This window comes from Falco rusticolus, chromosome 3 (genome assembly GCF_015220075.1).
Source record: "Falco rusticolus isolate bFalRus1 chromosome 3, bFalRus1.pri, whole genome shotgun sequence".
Lineage (NCBI taxonomy): Eukaryota > Metazoa > Chordata > Aves > Falconiformes > Falconidae > Falco > Falco rusticolus.
Window position 1 is genome coordinate 52,105,171 of NC_051189.1, and position 22,888 is coordinate 52,128,058.

Below are 22,888 nucleotides of genomic sequence, written 5' to 3' on the forward strand. Positions count from 1 at the left end.
CAATTGTTCTACGGTTACTCCTGCTAATCGGTCACGCGACGCATGTACAGATAGTTCACAAAGCCTTTGCCAATGAGCTTGCCACAACAATTGTTGTGATTGCTTCAAAATAAGTCTCATAATATTTTTTATATCTTCCGGACACAATATTCCACTTCCCCAAATATAGTTTAACATTTGTCGGGTAGGTTCACCATGTAAACCTGAGTCATTAACTATACTTCGCAGTTGATTTAAAATTTTCCAATCTAAAGTATGATGTTCTCCTGTCATTACTCCTGCATTATCGATCGTGTAGATCACAGGATAAGCTTGACAATTAATTTGAGTTACAGCATCAAAATCTTTCTGCTCCATTGCCTCTCGGAGTATTTTGTCCCAATCGACCCGAACTAACTGTGAGTGCGGGGGTGAGTGAAACGGTTTACTAAATGTTTTATCTTTTAACTGTCCCCTTGTCATTTTTCCCTCAGTCTCAGTAGACTCCTCCTCTGAATTGTTACTTTGCGAGCCATCCTGCACCTGATCTTGAGACGGTGCCGAAGGACAAACTTCTTTCTCTGTGTGAGGAGGAGGAGGTGGTTGATTTGAGGGCTGACGAACAACAGGGACAGGAATTCCTGAAGCAGGAGGACTGAAGTAATCTCCTCCTGCTGTAAAACGCCCCGCTGTTGAATCAGTTTTTTCGAGCCGATTAGTGGCAGCTGCGGCCATTTGTTTTTCAACTTTGTAACGTTTTACACAGTTAATGACCTCTCTCCAAGATTTCATTAACTTTTTAGCAACTTTATCATCGTCAATCACTAAATCCCATAAACAGTCCCCATAATTACGCCATTCTTCTATTTCAAACATACTTTCAGGATCTTTAAAGTAACCTTTTGCCTTGCCTAACGTAATTAGCCCAGCTAAATCTTTCAAAGGGCTTACCCCCCGCTTTTCTAAAAAGCGTTGTAAAAGAGCGAGTGCTACCTCTTTTTCCATAGCGCGCTTTTAAAGAATTCTTCCCTGATTAAGAGAATTCTTCTCCTTAATTAAGATGCAGCCTTTTTCCCCTGGGTAGCCTCTGACGGACGGCGAACCTTTCCCTTGATTAACGTGGTTCAAGCACGGATCGAGATACGATGCCAGCATCAGTCGATCTTTGCTCCCTGGTCGCTGCTACCAGTGCTTCTCCGTCCTCGCTGTCCGGTGAAGAACAGGGATTGGGGGTCCCTGTTCGGGCGCCACTTGCGACGAGCGAGGGGAAGCAAGCAGCCGACTCAGTATGAGTGATAAAGCAAGCTCCGATTTATTACGGCGCAATTATGGCATTTATACAATTCCAGTTAATTATGCCTACTAGTCATATGTTGATAGGCTAAGCCCTAACGGTTACGTCTTCATACGGCCTCCTACTTGCGGTTTCTGCGGTTAACTGGTCACATAGCTCAGCTCTGTGCTCTACGTGCCTTCCTCAAAGTTAGTTGCTACATCTTCTGCAAGCTCAGCATTGACCTTTCCCTTATCTTCCTTGTCCATTGTCCATTATTGCAGTAACTTTTTTACTGCGGCCTAGTCTGGTTCACTCCAAACTCATGTCAAGTGCTGTGTCACACAGTCCTTCCATGGATCCGTGGCCGTTTTCTCTCATCCATTCTGCAACAGCTCAGCACAGACATGAATTGCTGTGGCTCAGCTCTTGCTGGGTGCCCCTCAAAGCCGCGATACTGGGAGAAGGGGGGAAGTGAGAGAAGAAGCTGTTCTAATTTGTGTGTTGCCAATGCCTGAGATTTATTTCAGTTGGAATTCAATACTAAATGTATTTATGCTCCTTATATATTTTATTTCTCCACGCATTCCTTAATACATTAGAAGCAAATGTACCTACTAGTTAAAATACCCTTCTGGATTTCATATATCAGTAGATACTTGAAAGGTAGAGTTATATGTGGAACAGTTAAGGAATTTCTCCATGTTCAGCTAAATAGTTGCTTAAAGAGAGACTGGTAGCACAGCGGATCAGAGAGTCATGTAGCAGTGTGTGGTGCAGAGATCCAAGCCCTATTGGAATGAGTGTTTAGTAATGTAGTCAGGTAAAATATATTTAACAAAAGACACAGAGAGAACCTCACCCAACCTAACCTCTAGGTAACTTTTTCTTTTCAACTAATCAAATTGAAAAAATTGTACTTGATGTGAAAAAAAATCTCTCTTTGTCCTTCTTGCATCTAGTTTTCTCTTATTTTGGCACAAAATTAAGAAATAAGAGAAAAAAATCCAGTAATTACTCAGTTTTTACCACATTACTTTCTGTGCTGAAATATTGCTATATATATTGACTAATGGAGGTGATGTCTTCAAAATGTAGCAGGGGGATTTTGACAACTGCTACTGTAAATCATACAAGTATATGAATAGAAAGGGAGGAGGTATAGTGATTCAGATCAAAGTTTTGTTCCTCTGGAGAACCTTCACAAGTGTATGTGTTGACTTTGATGGAAACTAGTTTGAAAAAGATGCATAAAGGTAGCAGAAGTAATAATAAGCAGTATTTATGAATTTATGAATTATCATGACCTAGGTCTACTACTGACAAGCATTGTGATTATTCTTTTCAGAAAGATTATCATTAAGATATACTGCTTTGTTTTATAAAAATGGCTTAAATGTGAATCATAAAAATGAAGCAGAACATTACTGGCTGTATCTTCTGTAATCCATCATTGACCAACAAATGATTTAATCATGCAGTTTTATTGAAATTTTAAGGCTACAACTATAACTATATTTCTACCATTTAGCATTACATTTAAGAAAAAAGGATAACATCTGAGAATTAGTTTTCTTGGTTATTTTCCAGGTGGCTGTATGGGAAACAAATTTGCTTGTTCTATGCGTTTTGCGGGGTGCTGTTTGGGATCTGCAGTCTTTCAACACTGACATTACTGAGCATTGTGTTCTGCCTCAAAATTTGTTTTCCAGCTTATGGTAAGCTAATGTTTCTGTCCTAGGTTACTCAATTTTTCTTCTGAACACAGACCATCATTTTTGGGTTGCATATCCTAGAGAGTATTTTTATAGAAGAGAACTTTTAGATCCAGTCAAAAAATTCTTATTTCTGTGATCATTGATAATTGACTATAGGGCTAGATATATGTGATTCATTACATTTAAGCTCTTGTAAGTCAGTGTGATAATTTGGAAACCTGGAATAAGAGTTCTTATCTGAAAGCAAGGCTAGTCTGAATAAACTGTGGGTTTTTTTCAGAGTTTATTGCTACATTTTGATAGAGATTTATTCATACAGATTTATGTTGTACTAACTATCCTAATTGTATACCCAAGAATTCAGCTATCTAATCTTTTTGCAAATTGTTGTGAACCGTGCCCTATTCTTACAAACCTTCAATATGCTATAATATCTAGAACACCTGTTGAAGTTATCCTTCTTACTTACCCTGCTTATCTGTCTCTATATGGGAAACTCCATCCAGATGTGTCAACGATGCTGATCTTCACTGATTGTGTCTTCCAGGGAACAGGTTCAAGAGAGAACATGGACAAATCTTGATAGCCTGTGCTTGGACTTACGCAGCGGTTTTTGCCTGTTCTCCTCTAGCTCACTGGGGAGAATATGGACAGGAGCCCTATGGCACAGCCTGCTGCATTGACTGGCATTCCACCAACGTAAATGCCATGGCCATGTCTTACACCTTAGTCCTCTTTGTTTTCTGTTTTATTCTCCCTTGTGGAGTAATTGTCACTTCCTACTCTCTTATTCTGGTGACTGTGAAAGAATCCAGGAAAGCAGTGGAACAGCACGTCTCCGGCCCTGCCAGGATGAGCAATGCACAAACCGTTACTCTCAAGGTATTTGAAAGTTAGTCTTTGGCAAGCTGTATTTGGCACAGCTGGGCTGCACCATTTAAGGACCCAGAAACTTCCTGAGAAGGAAATAAAGATGGAAAAGAAAATCGGTCCTTACTGCATTTTCATTTCAGACAACAGTGTTGTCTTGTGCGGATTCACTGTATGTCAATGAGTTGCTAAACATACAGATAGTATTTGTATTGTTTCTGGAGGGTGGTAATTAAACTCACAGAACTCCATTATTTGTGAAAATTAAGGTTTCAGTTTTTGATCAAAAGGAAGGTTAAAAATTGGAGCACTATATAGAAGTGAGTTTGGGTCTCATGCTCTTGAACCACTGCTTATGAAAGCCATTCTGGTTTCAAGTGAGTAAATTCTGTTTGCCCAGCTACAGAGATCTGAGCACATCCAGTCTTAAGCTTTGTATCACTGAATATTTAAAATAGTGTCGTAGAGATCAAATTCTCTTGTTTATAAATGAAAAAAGGACAAAAGTCACAGAAAAGTGTTTTTCTGTAAATACTTTTTGAACCAAAACCTCTGAAGGTTTGTGTTTCACTAGTTTATAAGCAAAATTAAACCTGTGGTTGCAGTATTTGTTGTGGAAATTGTTTCTGGCTGCCTGTCCTTTCCAGAAAACCAGCATCTATCTTTTTAATATAACAAAAAATAAGAAGAGAAACTTGCGCAGCTGACATTAGGTGTGCTTTACTCCTCAGATAATGTACCTATTGAAAGATGTGTTACCTCTTGACTCTGTTAATTATCTCCAGTGAGAAAATCTTTGTTTTTTCTTGATGTCAGTGTTCCTCTAGTTATTTGTTTGGCATGTCCTTCTAAGTATCTTCCTCACCACCCTTCAGTTTTCTGCTTGGAATCATCTTTGGTCCTTCTCTCTGTTCAGGAATATGGACACTCATTTGCAAATACAATTAGATATCTCACAGATCTGCTTCTGTATAGATGATCTGCTTTCTTTTTTTCATGCTAACAAATTTGGTCCCTTTCGGACATCTCTCTTCAGATGACCAAGTGCAGTGTAGCTGCACTAGACATCTTAATCTGCCTCATCTCTCCCTTTGAGTATCTTGGGTTTGACCACTGTTGGAAACATCCTCCTCCTATCTACTGCATAGTCTTTAAACCTAAATATCTTCTGCAATCCAAGCAGTTTAATAACTAAAGAGTTGTGTCCATATCTTTCCTACTCCTTCTTTGTAATAACCCTTAGATGGGAAATTTCCCAACTGAAGTTTTTAGGTATATTCCTGCCTTGTTCCTGGATATTCAGTAGACATGTAGACATTAATTTTCTTAAGGCTTTCATTTGACCACAGGATACTTTGCTGTAACTCTAATTAACTTTTAAAACTCTTCATAGCTTATGCTAATTCTATACTCCAGTAAGACCAAGATGCTGGTTACACTGCATCCTCACAACAATCAGAAATATGCAGGCATGTTCCATGCTACTTGTCATTCTTATGAGTTCCTCCTAATAGAAACTGGCAAAATGAAAACAATATGTCCTTCAAAACTTCCTTTGTGATGTTAACACAAAAAGTCATGCTGGTGTGTCATACAGATTGATACTGGTTGGGCTGCTGAAACACCAGGAAAACTGCTTATCATGTACCGACAAGTATCTCTTCTTCATATTACCTGATTTTTTCCCCTCAAAATTGCTCTGATCTTCACTGTTAGATTGTAAACTCCTTAGTTACTCTGAGGGTGCTTATCATCTATGGAGAATCTCACCCTAGGATAATAGTAATAATGCAAACAATAAGTAGTTATACATGATAATCCCTTCGAGACATCTGCTAAGAGGATGATGTAAGTCAAACTCCTAAAAGCAGAGAGGAGAGAAGAGACCTTGTTTTGGTTTGCTTTCTTTTGTTTTGGGGTTGTTTTTTTTTTTTTTTTCCTTAAGAAACTCTGCTAAAACAATCCACTCCAAATCTGCCAATTTTATGGTGTACTTGGAATGATCATTTGTTGAACTGTAGCTCTTCCTGCAGGATTTGAGCTGCAATACAGTCCACTTTGTAGTGCCTGTCAATTAGAGACAATTTATAGCCTGTTCTTCATCTGGCATTTTCCATCCTGCCTCTGACATCAGGTCACTGTGACTTAGGAGTCCTGGTCAGGTTTGACCTGTGCCTCTACGGTCTGATCCAGCTTCAGCTGAAGTGCTTGGACACTGCTTCAGTCTTGAAAAGCTAAATCCAGAAACTGATCTGGGGCTTAAAACGGGGCTTAGACACTTACAAGTCCAGCTAAGCCTAGATCATGGAAGCTCTTGTGTGGTGGCTCCCTATGCCTCGACGCTCCAAGAAAATGTCACAGGTTCCTCTTCAAGCATAAAGGTTTCCCAAGTTCCTGCAGTTTGCTTTAATCTGTATTGCCCTGCACTCTAAGTGGCTCTTTCCCAAAACATATTAACTTAACCAGGCCATAGCGTGCAATTTAGGCCCACTTTAGCATATTTATTAGTAATTAAAATTAGTAATTAAAAAAAAGAACAATAAAGTGCTGATAACAGTCACTATCATTAATCTACTTCCCATGGTAAAAGATCTGTCTATAGTGGTGTTTTCTGTGCTTTTTTAGAATGACACTAGCAAGATTTCTAGAAAATTTAATGGGAGCTGTATCATGCTATTAGTGCTTTTGTGCTTGTGAATTTGCAAGGCTGGCTAACTGCTGATATTGCTTTTATTATTATTATATAGTGCTATTATATAATGCTATACAATATATTATATAATATTATATAGTATTATAAAAATCAATTATAATGTGTACAGAAGACACTATTGTTCTCATGTGATCTCTTCACAGGTGCATGAGTTTTCCAGCTTCTGGAGAAAACATGCTCTGAGCATATAGATAAGACTGATAAATATTATGAATGCAAGGAGAGATGTAGAAAATTGCCTCTTCTCCAGGAGTTCCTTGGGATTAAGCTATTTCAGAAACACAATTTAGTTCCCCCTAGATGCTGCAGGAGCAGAACCATGATGAGCGTAACTTCATGTCTCATCAGATACTGATCTAAATACCATTACTGAATTGTCTGCAGTACCTTCAATTTAAATCATGAGGGATAAGCCTTTGGCCTGGCAGATCGTGTTCAGTTTTTGTTCTGATTCAGTCTTCGTGTATGACCTTGGACAAAACTCCTGCTACTCAGCTTGTATTTCTTTGTGGCTGTAGTCTGTGATACCTCTGAAGTACCTGATTTAAAGCACTGAAGTATCATTTGGCTGAAAAGAAGGTTGAACAATTCACATCTCTCTTCTAATATTGTTTACTGAAGAAACTGGGTTTGTTCATTTTTATAATGCAATGATTTCCAGAGAAACAACACACACAAATCTACACACTATGGAGGTTAATTGGTCTTAAACTGGGTTTCTACAATGCAGGGACATAGGGTTTGAGTTTTTTTAATCCTCACTAATTTTTTTTTTGTTAAATTAACAGAAATTTTACCACCAACATTAGTGGAAGGTGTTGCATTGCTTTGAAATTGGAAGTATTCTATATCCCCTGGTACAAGAAATCTTGAAAGCTGTGGCTAATTACAGGTGGGAAGATCTATGAGCATAAAGGGAAGTATAATGGAATAATAAATTGGATAAAGGTTGCTATTCAAAGAAGACCCTCAGTTTGGAATACAGGATGCTAAAGCTCAGTAATTCATTGCAATGGGTAAATCTACTCCTGAAGTAAAAACAGAATTACAGCTGTTCAATGACCTTTGTGATTTTGGCCACCTTAAATACAAGCTTTAGTTGTAAGGCAAAGCAACACTGTGATTTGCTGCAGGCATTTCAAAGCTGTTTGGGGATTAGTGGTCAGTGTGCTGTTTCTAAATGTGTGTGAAGGGCAAGAATCTGGATGAAGATACAGTCTTAGTGCCAAACCTGCACTATTGACTTTATCATATTTATTGATTTGAGGGGAAGGCAATCAGCTTTTTGACAAGTGTAGGAGAATCTGGTTGACTGATAAAGAACATGTTGAACGTGTCTTACTTCAACGCATGTTATGGAAGAATACAGAAATTTCATTTGGAACGAATGTGAGATTGAGCTTCTGTTGCTTTAATGCAGATGGTCATATTTATGGTTGGCTTTTACTTTTGTGTAGGATAAGCATTTATAATAGTGAAATGTGAAAGAAGTGCTTTTAGATTCCTGTGTGAGCATGGTCCACATCAAAAAAAACCCTCTTCCATTATGTTTTTAACCTTTCAGAAAAGTTGCCTTCATTTTTGTGTGCTCTCATTTGACTAGTTTATTTATAGTGATCACTGCTACACATCTAAAAATCCTAGGCTTTCCAGATGTACAGGTCCTACAAAGTTGCCAGGCATCTTGGGCCAAAGTACAATTGTTATTTTTTTTAAATCTGGAAAAGGTTTACAGAGGAAAAAGAGGACAGATCAAGGGTAAGACAGCCACTAGCCATCCCAAGTTCATCAGGCTTTTGTTACAGCCTTATGAATATCATTTTAATTCCTTTCCTCCCATTATAGGAATAATAGCATTAGTTATTCTCATTTGTTGCTTTTCAGACTTTGCCATCATTGCTTTGGAATGTTTTGCAAGATACAATTGCAATATGCCTTGGCTTTACAGTTCAGTAAACTCCCAGTATGCAGAGCGTTTAGCTGGCTAGTTTCATGATTTCTATGCACAATGAAACTCTACAGGATGGGAAATTATGGCAAATATTTCCCTTACTGACGAGAACTGGAGCAAGGTTGAACTACCAAACCAAGGCCACCAGTGTAGTCATAATCACCTACCAGATTCAAATTCAGGAACCAGTCTTGCTTTGCCTGGTGCTTAGCCTGTTAGCCTCTGCCTCTTGCACATTTCTGCCTCCAGGCTCCAGGTATAGTACTTGTGGTGACCTGACTACTCAGCAAAGTTTGCACAGATAGCCTGCAGTTTTCTAGTAGAGGGGTCTGCTCTTGCAGGCTTTTGAAGAAAGCTAGATGAGCCTTGCCAGAGGCTGGTCCATGAGATTGGATCTGTGAGCCTTGTAGCCTTCAAGGACCCAAAGGGCTATTTTGGGGTCTGTGCTGCCTGACTCTAACATAAATTCAGCAAACAGAGGGAACAGGTGATTTGTAAAGAGCCTGTCTTCATCTTGTGAGCCGCACTAGGGGACAAGCAGCATCTTGGTAGAGGGTGGTGGACAAACTGACAGGTTTGAGGTCATAAAGGGCTGGATCAAGGGACAAGAGCCATTTCCTCCATCATGCTCCCTGCCAGCTGAGCTATTTGGCTCAGAGAGGTACCATCCCCTGTCCTGCTCAGACATTACCACAGTGACTGCACTTCTGAGAAACTCTGGAGAAGCAGTGGTTTCTCTATGGCACCCTGCTTATTAGACCTTGCTCTGGGGTGCACAGCTCATTGGTGTTCTAGGAAGACCAGAAGAAAAAAACGCTCACCTATTAGTATTGCTTTCTATATTTTGATGAAAAATGGCTTTCAAAAAGGAGGCTGAGCACACAGTACTAAAATAAAAGAGGTAAAAATATCAAGCGATGGAAACACTCCCATGATGATACGTTTATATTCTCCTGTCATCTGTGACCTGGATCAATGAGAAGTCTTTCTTTCCAGCTTCCTTAATTGCCCTGGGTGCTCCTTGGTTTCTGAAAATAAAGCCATAGCAACTGTTTGTGAAGGCCTCTAGCCTAAAATCTCATTGGTGAGATCCTCAGTGAAATCTAGGAATTCCCTTTGGCACTTCAGCAGACAGGGGTGGGTGCTGGGCACTCTGAGGACAGGTTGGCTCTGGTCATTGGGGATCACTGGGATTTTGCCTGTGTGGTGCATGTGTACCTGTGCGCACAGACTCTGAACAAAACCTTGCTTTTGCAGCTTGTGAGATGTAGAAAAAGTTGTGCTGAGCATACAAGGAAGGGCAGAAACCAGCTCTGGATATGCTCTGTGTGTGTAAAACCCCACAAGGAAATCTGGCCCTGAATCTAGCACTGGAATTCCTCCTCCAAGGGAGCCTAGATCTTCCTCACTCGTGTGCTTTAGGTGACCCTAGGGCAGGATAAGTGGAGGCTTTGTTTAGTTTTTTTAAGTATTTAATTTATCAGGTTGCATATAATGATCCTATTTACATGACAACCAAAGTAGTCCATGATGCAAGGAGAATGGATTGCACTGAAGATACATAGCTGATACACACATTTTAAATAAAATGCTTATGCTACACTGGATCATTGTTTTTACTTAGAGCTATAAGTAATAGGTGACTGACTAGAGGAGAGGGTATATCTATTTATGTGTACTTTTTGTAAGCTATCCACTAATCATAGAACTCACTTTATAAAAAAAAAAAAACAAAAAACAACCATAGGCAACTACCAAGAAATTTTTGGCAGTTGCAACTAGATAGCATTAAAAATATATTTTTGCCATATTTTAGCAAGACAGCTGAAGAAGACTTACCTTCACCTTGCACATCTCAGCAGCTCTAAGCTGAGCAGATACAGTGAGATCTAATTATGTATAAAATAATAAGTCAAGAAAATAATGCCGCATTGCTTAAAAAAATCTTGCCAAAGGTCTGTTCCAAAGTCTGGGGAGCAGAGTGATGATTGGAAAGAGGCCCATAGACTTGTTTTGGAGCAGATACCAATATGAATTAGGCAGGGGGTTTTCTGAACCATGTCGCTGTAACAGTATTTTACTGTTTTTACTTTTTTTACTGCATTGTACTTTGTTGAAGGGAGGAGTAAAATCCATGGCATGAATTCTCAAAGCTTAGCCTGTGAGTTTCTAATTTCTTTTACTTCTTCCTCTATTTTAGAAATGCATTGGCTCACTGGCTTATTGTTTTGCAGGAAAACAAAGTAGACGTTGTAATAGTCCCTTGAGGCATAAAAAATCGGTGGAATTAATTTGCTGCTTATAAGCATGCATTTGGACTAAGTCTTACAGATTTTGAAAATAGTGGCACTTACCCTGTCAGAAACAATTTTTAGGAAAAACTTTCTATTCTCAGCAGAGCATCTTCATCCATAGCAATTCTTTTAAAAGTGAAAGGAAAGAAGAAGTATCATTATATTGGCTTTGTCATAGCCTTATCTGATCATCTTTGGGGAGCACATTGCTTCTTCTTTGCATCCTCTGGGAACTGAGAATCCTTTAAGGCTCTGCTGCAGTAAGTATATGCCATAAATAAATAGAGAAAAGTTAAGCACTTGCTGCAAATATTCTTTTCTGTTTTGCAGGCAAGAATAAATTTGGCTTCTACAGAAGAGACCAAAGATGGACAATACATAATTCATAGGAAGGACAAGATGCAGTCCTCTTGATTTGAATGACACAATCATAGGGATACTTGATTTTTCTAATTCATTAATGCTCAAGACTTCTTACTGAAAAACATTTTGCAATGTATTTCTTAAGAAGTAGAAAAATTACTTCTAACGTTCTATTCTAAACATCTCTTGTTAATTCAGGGAATTATCCTTTATTAACAATTTTGTACCAGAAACATCTGTGCACTGGCAAGGTTCTATGTTGTATGTAGAGATACTTCAAGTCAAGACATGTAAGATGCTGAGTACATCAAAACTCTGCTTTCCTGCCTATTCTTAGAAGTGGCCTCAGGCATGTTGGGTGAACTATCCCTGACAGCTTGCAGGTTTACCTTCTCTGCACCTACAGGCTACAACTGTTCTGTGCTTTGGCCATAGGGGCACAGGGTTTTACAACAAGACTCAAAACTATCTTTCTTTGACTCAAAACTCAAAAGTATCTTTCTTGAACTTGACCATAATCTCTTATTTCCATGCCTTCTGTACATTGCTCCTTCTTACCGATATTCTTGATAATCCTGCCAATCTTAAGCAATAACGTTGTAGTTTCCATATGGGTATATAATAGTCAGTTGAAAGTGAGTATTTTTAGGTGGGTTTATTCTTTAGATGGAAGAATTTCCCAAATCTTTACTATAGCGAATATACTGATACACCAAACATTTATATGAGTCTGAAGAGAGTTCATTATAGTGAGGGTAAAGTGTAGTGAAAAAAATGTTACACAACTCTCATAATCATTCTCAATTTTTGTATATATTTCTGGACAATATTATTCTTCTAGGTGAAATTTGTAAACATAGAGGTTGGCTGTTAAGTTGAACCTACCACATTAGATTTGGAGACCTAACAAAAGTTCTTCAGGCTATTTGAAGATCTGCAGCTCATACTGTTTTAGTGGAACCTGTAGATAACGGACACACATGTAGCTGTCGAGTCTGTAACTGCAAGCAGACGCTTAAATAGTGACAAACATGCTGAGCTGTAGGTGCTAAGGACTGAATGATCTAAAGCATCTACATGGTTTCCATTAAAGCTTGCTGAGATTACACACTACATGACAGATAAATTCAGCATTTATATTTTTTATAATTAAAAAGCAAGCCCACTATTAAATTATTATACTGTTAGCTAAACCTGGCATCTAGCAGAAGCTTGCTGTTATAGCTCCATGCTGCACTATGATGAGATAAGAAAGTAACGATGACTCCTAAGATTTTAACATGCATACTTTTTTACCTATATTGAAATCTTCATTTGCTGTTTCAAATACTGGTGGTGTAAACTAGTCTTGAAAGCTTAGGGCAGCCTAGTATCACAGGTATAAGGTATGTACCTGTTTACTTGCATCTGAAAGTATATGAAATGTATTTTGTTGAAGAAACAAATGTCACCAGAATGCAAAGGAGCTTGTATTGTTAGATGCTGTGGCAGTACAAACCCAGAAAACTGGGAACCCAAATGTTTAGGAAGCAAAATACAGCAAATAAAAGAAGAAAAATCTGAGGATCTGTAGCTGGATATGACAGTAGTTTCTGTTTTTTTAAAGAAGGTCAAGGATCACAAGCACTGTCTCACTGATTGCCCTCTTGCTTAGTTGTTAGCATGCTCCCTTGTGTGTTTTTTACCCATCCCTGGGCATAGGCCACAGAACAACACAAATCAGGGACTGTTCCTAAAAGATGATCTGGGCAAAGCTGTGGCACATTTGTCTTGTAACAGTTCCCTCTTGTATAGCTTGCCAGTACCATCCTAGGAGCATCTGCACCCTAACATGGCCCTAATGCCCCTTCCTGGGGCATACAACAAATACTCTGTACCATGCAATAAAAACTCTGAACGGAGAAAATGTACTCCAAACCCCCAATAATTGTGTCTTAAGCCCACCGAGATACCACAAGAGAATGTTGGTGAGACCCAAGGTCAAACACCATGCAGTGTGGATGTAATGAGCCTGTGCTAGACCCAGACAGCAGTTCCTGATCTTATTTAGCACTTTAGTCTTATATCCAATGAGACTATCAAACCCAGTTTTTGTGTCCTGAATAAATTTCCTGCTGCTGTGTGTTAGTTCTTAGATGGATCCCCTTTTCTAACATGCCTGCTGTGCTGGGAAGAGGTTCTGGGGTTTTTAAAGAGTTTTGTGGGTTTTTTTTTAAATTTATTTGCAAGCTACCCCTGGCTGAGTTACACCATGCAGGAGAAAGCTTTATGTCTGTATAGTTTAAGCAGGAAAATGGGCAATAACACCTTGGTTTTTCTAGCAAGAAAACTGTCAGTGTCAGGAGCCAACTGGCCTCTTGCTGCTCCTACCATGACAGTGCCCCATCCTGTTCCCAGGCCTGCAATGCTCCTTTCAGTGCAGTCTGGTGCTAAATGATGATGAAAGATTAGATTGACTTTTGTCATGCTGATGCTTTTATACCAAGCTTAACAGGATCTTGACATGTTCTAGTGATTGTTGATCTTAATTCCTCTGCTTAGTGTCTGTGATGTCAAATCTGTTTGCTTTACTAAGGACATACATTTACCCAGGAAGATTTCTGGCTTCTGATTAAATCTGGAGTAGTTCACTGCAGTTTGGGCTGAAATTATTATTTTGAAACTTCTATGATTCACAACATTTCTAGATTTCATATTATCTAATACAAGCAGCACATCCTGCCAAGATAACTCCTCAGGATACTAAAGTCGATGAGGCTCGGCATGACAGTCGCTGATGCCACTTTTGCAGTAAGCATGCTTTGCATCTGTTTATGCTGGCCAGAGCAAAATGGACCAATCTGTGGGGACTGTTCTGAGAAAGATGAGAACATGGCTGACTGATTCATACTAGGTATACCTACAAGGCTTTTAAAATCCTTTCAGCAGAAAAGAGTTACTAGAAACCTGCCTAGAACGTAACTTTGAAATAATGCTGCAACCCATAATTAAATATATAGACAAAAAGACTTTTTGTAATGCATGTGCTCTCATTCTTCATGTACTTTCTTTTAATTATAATAAGTAATGCTTTGCAATATGGGTAGTTTAATGCAAGTTACTTTGGTGACTGTGTTAAGAGAAAGATGAGGGCAAAAAATGAGGACAATGACTTGTGCATTGTGTGCTGGTTCCTGTACAGCAGAAGTGCAAGTCTGGAAATTTGTTCCTATATGTTGGTAGTTCTCCATAGGCCGGGAGACTTTGTTATCTGGAAGCAGATTGGAAGTGACAAATACTTTCCTTGATAGGGTGTGGAAAAACATGTAGTTTCAGGATTTGATTTGTTGAATGTATCAAGCATGGGTGGTATGTTGTGTTTCTAGTTCTAATTTTTATAAACTTGATGGACAGATGGAGAAATCTGGACTGCACATGCAAAAATGCACATTCCTTTGCATGCATGATTAGAGATGCATGAGAAAAAGGCAATTTGTTGTTGTATTTTTAAATAAGTTTAGATACTCCAGAAGATTTTACATGTAAAATTACAGGATATGTATACATAATTTTAATATGCGTGTACACAAATACATATGTGCTTTTACATGAAGAAATCAGTAACTTTCTATTGAAAACTTGTGGCAAAATAGCTCCACAAGTTAAACATCTACAATTTAGAAACAGAAGTCAGACAACAAGGTTTCAAATAAGATATTTGTGTTGTAGTAATATTTTGAATAAATATCATAGTGATCAAGCGGTTCATGTTTTTCAATTAGTTTTCAAAATGTATGATTTGATCAAATCTGGTTTTCACTTACTTTAAGTCAGTATCCTCTCCAAGCATTGTGCGTCCTTACTAAAGAAACTTAGGGTAACCCTAAAAGGCAAGTTGTGAAAGATTTGTACGTGTGCATAGTTTCCACTTCATGGGAACAAGTAACACAACTTTGTTTCTGGTAGGCTGACAGCAAGACATTGCTGCCACTAACTGGCCGAGTGTCATTGCCTCAAGGATATTCTCACCAGTGGTTCAGTCCTGTAAAACACCATTTACTTAAATGTGTCAAGAAGCTGAATTCAGTCCATATTACTCAATATGTACTTCAATAAACATCTAGTTTGAAATAGTTGAATCTGATCCTCAGCTTGTGCCAACAGCCAGGGTTCCATGAGTGAACAGGCATACACAAGCCGAAGATCTAACTGCAAAGATGACTTACCACTGCAAGTGTAGAGCACCTATTTTCTTTTTCTGTTTTTCTGTAATGTAAAAAATATCCTCTGTAATTTGTGGGGTTTGCTGTGAAGCTCTTCTTATATACTGTAAAGTTTCCCCCTGTTCCAGCTCAATCGTAATTCCCCAAGAGAGACTTTTGCCTGTAAATTTCTGAGCAGTGTCACCTACCATTATATTTGGTATGTTAGCAATATCCTTGTGCTTGATATACAAAGAATTTTTTTTTAATTTGTAATGGTGTTTATTTGCTTCTCCAGGAGGTATTTTTAAGAAGGTTTCTGTATATAAGATTAGCCTACACACAAGGCCAAAGTTTAAAAAGATTTTTGAAAACTCCTCTATGACAAATCATATTGTTCACAAGCTATGATAGAGTCCTGTCTAGACTAAGAGGCAGAGCAAGGATTCATCACTTCTTTCCTTACCTTGGGAAATAATTACATTGCTATATGTCTACATTTATATGAATTTTTACATTTTATGAAAAGATTTATACTTGGCAAACTATGTAAGTTATGTGAAACTTCCCAGTCAGAATGGATGCTGGATGTGTAGGGGATGCTACGTATCCCGTGATAGTATTTTTCTTATGTCCCTGTACGATAAACAGGACCATAGGGGTTCTTCTGGTCAGTGAGATCTTTGAAATACAACTAATTAAAATAAAAATATGGCTTGCAAGTTGTAGGAAGAAGGCATTGCCTTTTATTCATACTACTTCAGAGCAACAATGGAACACTTGATGGTCACTTTGATAAGGAAAAGTTTTAGAAATTTCCATGGATATGTGCAGTTATGAAAATATAGCTCATAGAGCTGAAGCTGTTCTCTCTATTTCCATGATAAAGACATTACAGAAAGTCCATTAACATCATCTTCCTATTAACATGAAAAGATTGTGGATTGTAAACCTTTGATTGTACTTGTTACAAACTGTGATGAGTTGGTGACTTTTGGAATAGTTTCCATAACAACTAAATATTTTTATTGCTATATATGAATCCTGCACATATTTTTCTAAGTCACGTTGTCACATTGTTCCTTAATCAGCCACACAACTTTATGCTGGATCTCCTTGTGTTCTACACAGGCTCAGTTTGCTGTTACAGCAATGTTAGCAGCTGTGTATTAGGCAATATGTGTCTTCTTTGCTTTAATGGGAGATGCTGGGCTCAAGTCTAGAGTGAAATTATGAAAAGGCTTGGCTGTAGCCCAGCATGCTGGTTGCCCTCCCTGGGTCTCATTGTGTAGTGATGCACAGGTGACTGCTGCCTCAGGTGGTGTCACCTTCACAGGAGGATATCCAAAGCCAGAACTGACATCTGTCCATCAAGTATAGCATGAATATAATTGAATCGATCACAGAGTGATGTAATGAAATGGGGTAGTTGACCCATTTCATACTGTGAGAGTCATATTCACTTATGAACTGTTCTCCTTGGCGTGTGGCCTTTGTGAGTTAATGAAATGAAATAAAACAATGAATGTACAGATCAGTAATTCTGAACAGCAGTTTCTGGAGTAAAATTAACTCCTCATTGGAAATAACCTGCCTCAGGCAGAAGTAAAGGTTTTTTCTGACATATTCACAGAATTCTAGTTGGTTATTGAAGCTTCAATTACAGAACAATGCTGTTTTGCTTCTGTCCTGGTACTTAAATTTTTAGATAACCTTTGGTCACTGGTAACATGCACTGAATTCAGAAAGCTCTTTGGAAATCATTGGCAAAGTTGAAATACAAACCAGCAGGAAAAAAGGAAGGGTCACTCACAAGTACTACTCTGCCCCTTACAGTGAAAGAGCTTGTAGAAAAGATTATTTTGCTTTCAAAACTTTTTTTGTTGTTATCTTTGACCAGTTTATATACAGGTAATTGAAATCCCTTGTTATGGCTGACTTGTAATGCTTCGTTGCCTCTCTGTTTTCACTGGAACAGTGTACCTTCAGTCGTCTTTTTCTGATCATTTTAGGAAAAGTGACCACTGCAACTTGTATGTGTAGTATTTCAAAGGTAGCTAAGATATGGTTATACAAATACACCGTGTCTCCCAGAATGTGTACTAAAGGACACTGAAGGCATAGTGTGCATATACAATGTTCCCCCATTTGTTGTCCTTATGCAGTTCTGCTTTTGTTTGCCTACAAAAACACAACAGTGTCCTTTGGTTTGGCTCTTTGGCCAATTTCTTTTGAATGTTCACAAAGTTGCCCCATATCTGCCTCATTAAAATTCTTCTTTTTGTGCTTCTTTTTGTGTTCTTCATCATGAAAACCTTGATGTTCTTTGCCATCTTGTGTTGCCATCACTGGTTAGCCCACTCATACCTATCTTCTTGGAACCATGTTGGTCACTTTGTTGATCTTAAGGAGCTGGAGGTACTTCATCAAGCACTTGGCTTGAAACTTCTTAACATAGGCAGAAAGTGTTAAGTCCTTTCAAGCCTCCAACTTCAGACTTCTCAATATGCGGCATGATCATAAAAAATAAAATGAAGTCTCTTTCTACATTCATCTATGTATATGTACAGTTGATATGCTTAAATATCTTCAAGGGGGTTCCTTTTGCCTAATTGTGCTCCACTAAAAGCTAGTTGTCTTAAGTACATCTTCAAAATTGTCACTGACAAAGACCTGAGAGCAATCTATCACTTCTGTTTTAGCCATAGATCTTTGAATGGTATCAATTACTTTCAGGAGATATGTCTCTCTTTCCTTTGACATTATAAAGAACATGGGCTGGCTTAGATTTACATATAAGTTTTTGGATAGCCCAAGATTCATCCTGTCCTTGCTCTAGAAACTGTATTGATGGATGGAGTTTTGGAAGTTAGCTGAAAGCTCTTTGAAAATATGCGCCAAATGTCTTTTCATAGGAACAATGTAAAGCTTATGGCAATCCCAAAGATTAATTGCTACCATAAATAAGCCATCTGGGAAATGCACCAACTGATTCTAATGTCCATTTCTTCTTAATGTGATTCTAAAGGTCCAAGGGATATTATTTGCCACAGAGATTGCTTTTAGTTTCAGGCTTGAATACTGGCCACGGACAGTTGAGGATTACAAAACCAATGCATATGGCACCAGTATATCCATAGACAGAGCCAGACCTTCAGCAGATATTAAGAAATAAAATGCTGTGGAAACAAAGAGTAAAATTAAATTCACCCCATCCTGTGGATTTGCCTCTTCATAATTTCTTAACTAGCCTCATTCGGCCAAAACACCTTGTTTCTCAACTCTGTTAAATGACTTTAACTTTGAACTTCATGTGAGCTCTAACCTGTTAGAGCTTTAAAAGGTTATCACCCATAAATGGGAATTTTCTTCTCTGCCACTACTATTATAGTGGATAGCTTTTTAGAGACATACGCAAATTCATAAACAGATTTTATCCTAATAGAAAAAACAGTTAAATGCCAAAGACGTTCCTCATAAAACTCATAGTATGTATTTCTTGGCAGTCACCACGCATTTCTTCTTGCAAAATAAAATTTGTGAGACTATTAAACTTTGGGAGAAAATAATAGCATTTGGAGGAGCTCTCTGTGCCTTAAAAGAGTCTAATGTGTGTTCCTCTACTGTTAGTGCCCAGGGTCTCTTTCATTCTCACTCTGAACACAACAATGTTGCCTCTCTTAATAAAAAAACCTCAAGATTTTTGCAACCTTGAATCTATAGCCAGCGCCTCACTGAGAAAAGTGGTGGATTTGCAGTTAACTGATCTAGTTAGCAGCTCTGTACTCCCACTTGCAGAGGGCAGCTCAGGCAGGTGGCACAATTAGTAACTAAAACCAAAAGTACTTTCCTTATGTATTTTCTTCTGTTCCTTGGATCCAATGCTACTCTAAATTGAATAGATTCTCTACAGTCTTCCTTATTTGGAAATACGTATTTTCGGCAAGAATGGACTCATGAAGAGCATGAAAATTCTTGTTTCTGTCTATAAAATATATGTGCACTTCAGTTCTAAACAATGTTTAGGATGATGCCCAGCAAGTTAGTCTTCCTAGATGTGCTGATGCTCTCACAGTTTAGATTTCTCAAGGGTTATGTTTATTGCAGATCTAATATTTATTCTTGCATTTTACATATCTCTGTAATAATTCATACAGAAAAACTTGTTGGTTTTGTTTGGTGGTGTGATTTTTTTTTTGGAGGGGGGTGTTTGTTTTTTTTAAAAGATTCTCAAAGCTTTCTTCATAGAGTTTATTAGGACAAACAATTGTGCAGTAGGAATTCACTTAAATTCATTAATTTGATGCACCTTCAGGATTAATTCTGTTTTCTGCTTCAGATGTGTACGTGCGGCTCCAGTTGAGCACTGGCAGTAAAATTATGGAAGACATTCCATAGCCAGGAAAACCAGTATTACTAATGAATTAGACAATAAATTGGAATGGCTTTGCAATCCAGACAGCTGTTTCACCAGAATGGTATCTTTTTCTTTAGGTTGGCTTCCCTTTTGGTCTAAAAAGAGTTTTCATGGCACTTTCATGAAGAGAAAGAGAAATGTAGGCACTGATACGTTTTAACTCTGAAAGTTTCAGGTAGAAGTAAGGTTCAGAAAGAATTAAGTTGCTAGAAATATTGGCATTTGGAGAGCAGTTGAGGTATGATGGAAGACTTGGGGAGACTTTTAACAAGGGAGTTCAATCAGGTGATATTTTTATGCATATACTATTTTGATGGCTATTTTTCTCATGCATGCAATTTTTTAACTCGCTGTTTTCTCTTTTTCTCTGCAAGCTGAGTGTTGCTGTGTGCATCGGATTTTTTGCTGCCTGGAGCCCTTATGCCATTATTGCCATGTGGGCAGTTTTTGGATCAATAGATAAGATTCCTCCATTAGCCTTTGCTGTGCCAGCTGTCTTTGCAAAGTCATCCACACTCTACAATCCAGTTATCTATCTCCTCCTGAAACCAAATTTCCGAAAAACCGTTGCCAAAGACTTCACGGTTCTTCAACAGTTATGTATTAGGAGTTGTTTTTGTGTCAAGGCACCGCAGGACTACAGATCAGCTGTGAACACCAGTCTGAGAACACTTAAAGGCAAAAATGAATCCAGCTGTAATTCTCTGCCTGTTGTGGAAGAATGTTCTTATTTCCCCCATGAAAAGCACAGTGATACTTTTGAACATTTTCAAAGCTATCCAAAATGCTGCCAGGAGAGGCCAAGCGCTATAGAATGCCCTCCTCAAGAAACTATGTCCTTGGCAGCAACCTCCAAGCAAAAGTGAGACAGGCCAGTAAGAAGTCTGTGGGGAATAAAAAGCACTGAAATTGATACCTTGGAAATAAACTTGGAAGCACTACCTGTGCATTGCACATTTACAGACCTCTAGAGCTGCTTGCTTGGAACCCTCTGACAGTACTTTGTTATACTGGATTTATGAATGTAACATTTTCTGACGAGTCCTTCTACTCCATTTTCTAGACTGTTTTCCTTTTCTCATACTTTTTGATGGGACATGTGCTATAACATGGACATGCTTATAAGTACTGTATGACTCTTGCGATGCCAACTTAAGTATGTTCTGTGTTCACATCATGAACTATGTCAGACAAATCCTCTCTGCATTTCATAACATCCTTTCACTCTGTTTTCAAGAGAATACACTAACCATTGAGAGGTTTTCCATAAAGTGTTATTACCCTTTCTAGAATATGTACATTTTATATTCTGGCTGTTCAAAAGAAATAACTCAATGTAGAGTTTTAAAAGGACAAGCTCAGGCTGTCCTTTTAATTGTTATAGCAACTGAAAAGGTAAATGCTAACTGAAATGTCTGTTTTCCAGGAAGCAATGCTGGATGACTGCATATGTTGCATTTACTGGGAGGTATAGGTCATTTTGTTCCTTGCTTTGAGATGAACAGGCAGGTTCTGACCTCATTCAGGAATGAAATCAGAATATTTCTGGTAATTCAAGATAGTATGTAACTTTTGTTTACCTTTTGGTGTAATTTTAGAACTTGCCCTAGGACATAAGGTATTATTCCCAGTTTCCTGTATAGGACCTTGGAATAAGGAGTGTGAAGACCTGACCAAGAAATACTGTAAAGGGACAAGAATCTCTGCTGGTGCAAACCACTGAAACCTACCCCACACGAAGATCCCAGTCCTCCAGAAATTCTTGAATTTGGCTTAAAAGGACAATGTTGCAGGGTAAGCATAGGCACAGTTCATCTTTCCCTTGTTCTTGGGCTCCTTTTTTCTCTGGCTTGCCAGCAAAAAGCACCATATCTTCTGGTGTTGCCATGAGGGCAAGGGCATGCTAGGAGTGCCAAGCTCTGATTTTGACCAGGCTACAGCTAAAATTACCATGTATTTGTTAGTAGAAGTGATTATAGCTTTGTTTTCCAGCTGGGGTTACTTTGGTTGATAAGGCAGTCCTCCCTGCAAGGATTTCACCATCTGCAGGGCCAGTTCATCCTTTGCTCCCCGGGAGACACTACCAAAAGCTCAGGGGAATACTTGTATCATTATAACAACAATGATTCATCAGCAACACATTTTGCCACTGTTTCTGTGGTGACTTGAAGAAAAAGTACCTGATTGCAAAAGGGACAGCCACGTTAAACTCTATGAAAGTCTCCAATTAGACACTTCAAGGGATTTTCAGTTGCTATAGAGCGTATTTGGCATATTTACTTGGGACACGGTTTTCTGTCCTGTTTTTAAAATGCCCCCCTTTTATCCTCAATGTTTTTGTATATGAGCAATAATTAAAATATTTTTATTGGATTTCCACAGATGCATATATGTTTAAAATACATGACCTGATGAAGAGTATAAAATGTTACAGAGCATTAGAGGAAAGACATCCCCCCAAGGTAAAAAACACCATGTTTCTTCAGGAATCCTGAAAAAGCAATCAGAAAAGACAGCTAGACTTTGAATGCTTAGAAAGTCCTTTCAGTGGGTGTTTTCTCCAAGACCTTCCAAGACACATGGTAAGTGATGCAATACATACAGCAACCTAGTTCTGCAGAGCTGTGATTACTGTGACTGCTGTCTCGGACTTCAGATGAGGAGGGAACAGGCTTTGAGGACCTTTTGGCAATGCTGAACTTGAACTTTTCAGATGGTGAATCAGTGAAAAACAGGAGTGGAATCTATGGCCAGAGGTCATCTGGTCCTTCTTGCTCCAAGTCTCATTGATGTCAATGCACAAAGCTGAGTATGTGAATAAATCCCTGGAGCACTCACTGATGAAGGTGTGTGTTTGCGGGTTTTAACTGGCATATCATTGCAAAGAAAAGCCTAAAAATGTCATGCTATCAAAAGACAAAAAATTATAACCTGCATTGTGCAAAGGGACCGCATGTTGCGCTTCCATACAGATATTTGAAATCCCAGCTGTAACATGCCTCTGTGCTGGGTTGACCCTGGCGGGATGCCAGGTGCCCACCAAAGCTGCTCTATCACTCCCTCCTCAGCTGGACGGGGAAAAGAAAACATAGCGAAAGGCTCGCGTGTTGAGACAAGAGCAGGGAGAGA

At 38.6% G+C, this 22,888-nt stretch overlaps 1 protein-coding gene across 1 annotated transcript in view; it reads left to right on the forward strand.

Moving 5' to 3' along the window:
* LOC119145405 (opsin-5-like) overlaps positions 1–20,743 on the forward strand; it is a 29,088-nt gene extending 8,345 nt beyond the window's left edge. Inside the window, exons 3-5 of the mRNA XM_037381848.1 lie at positions 2,843–2,970; positions 3,518–3,852; positions 20,134–20,743. Coding sequence (XP_037237745.1) covers positions 2,843–2,970; positions 3,518–3,852; positions 20,134–20,625 — 955 coding nt within the window. The 3' untranslated portion in view covers positions 20,626–20,743. The remainder of the gene's footprint in view (positions 1–2,842; positions 2,971–3,517; positions 3,853–20,133) is intronic.
* The last annotated feature ends 2,145 nt before the right edge of the window (positions 20,744–22,888 follow it).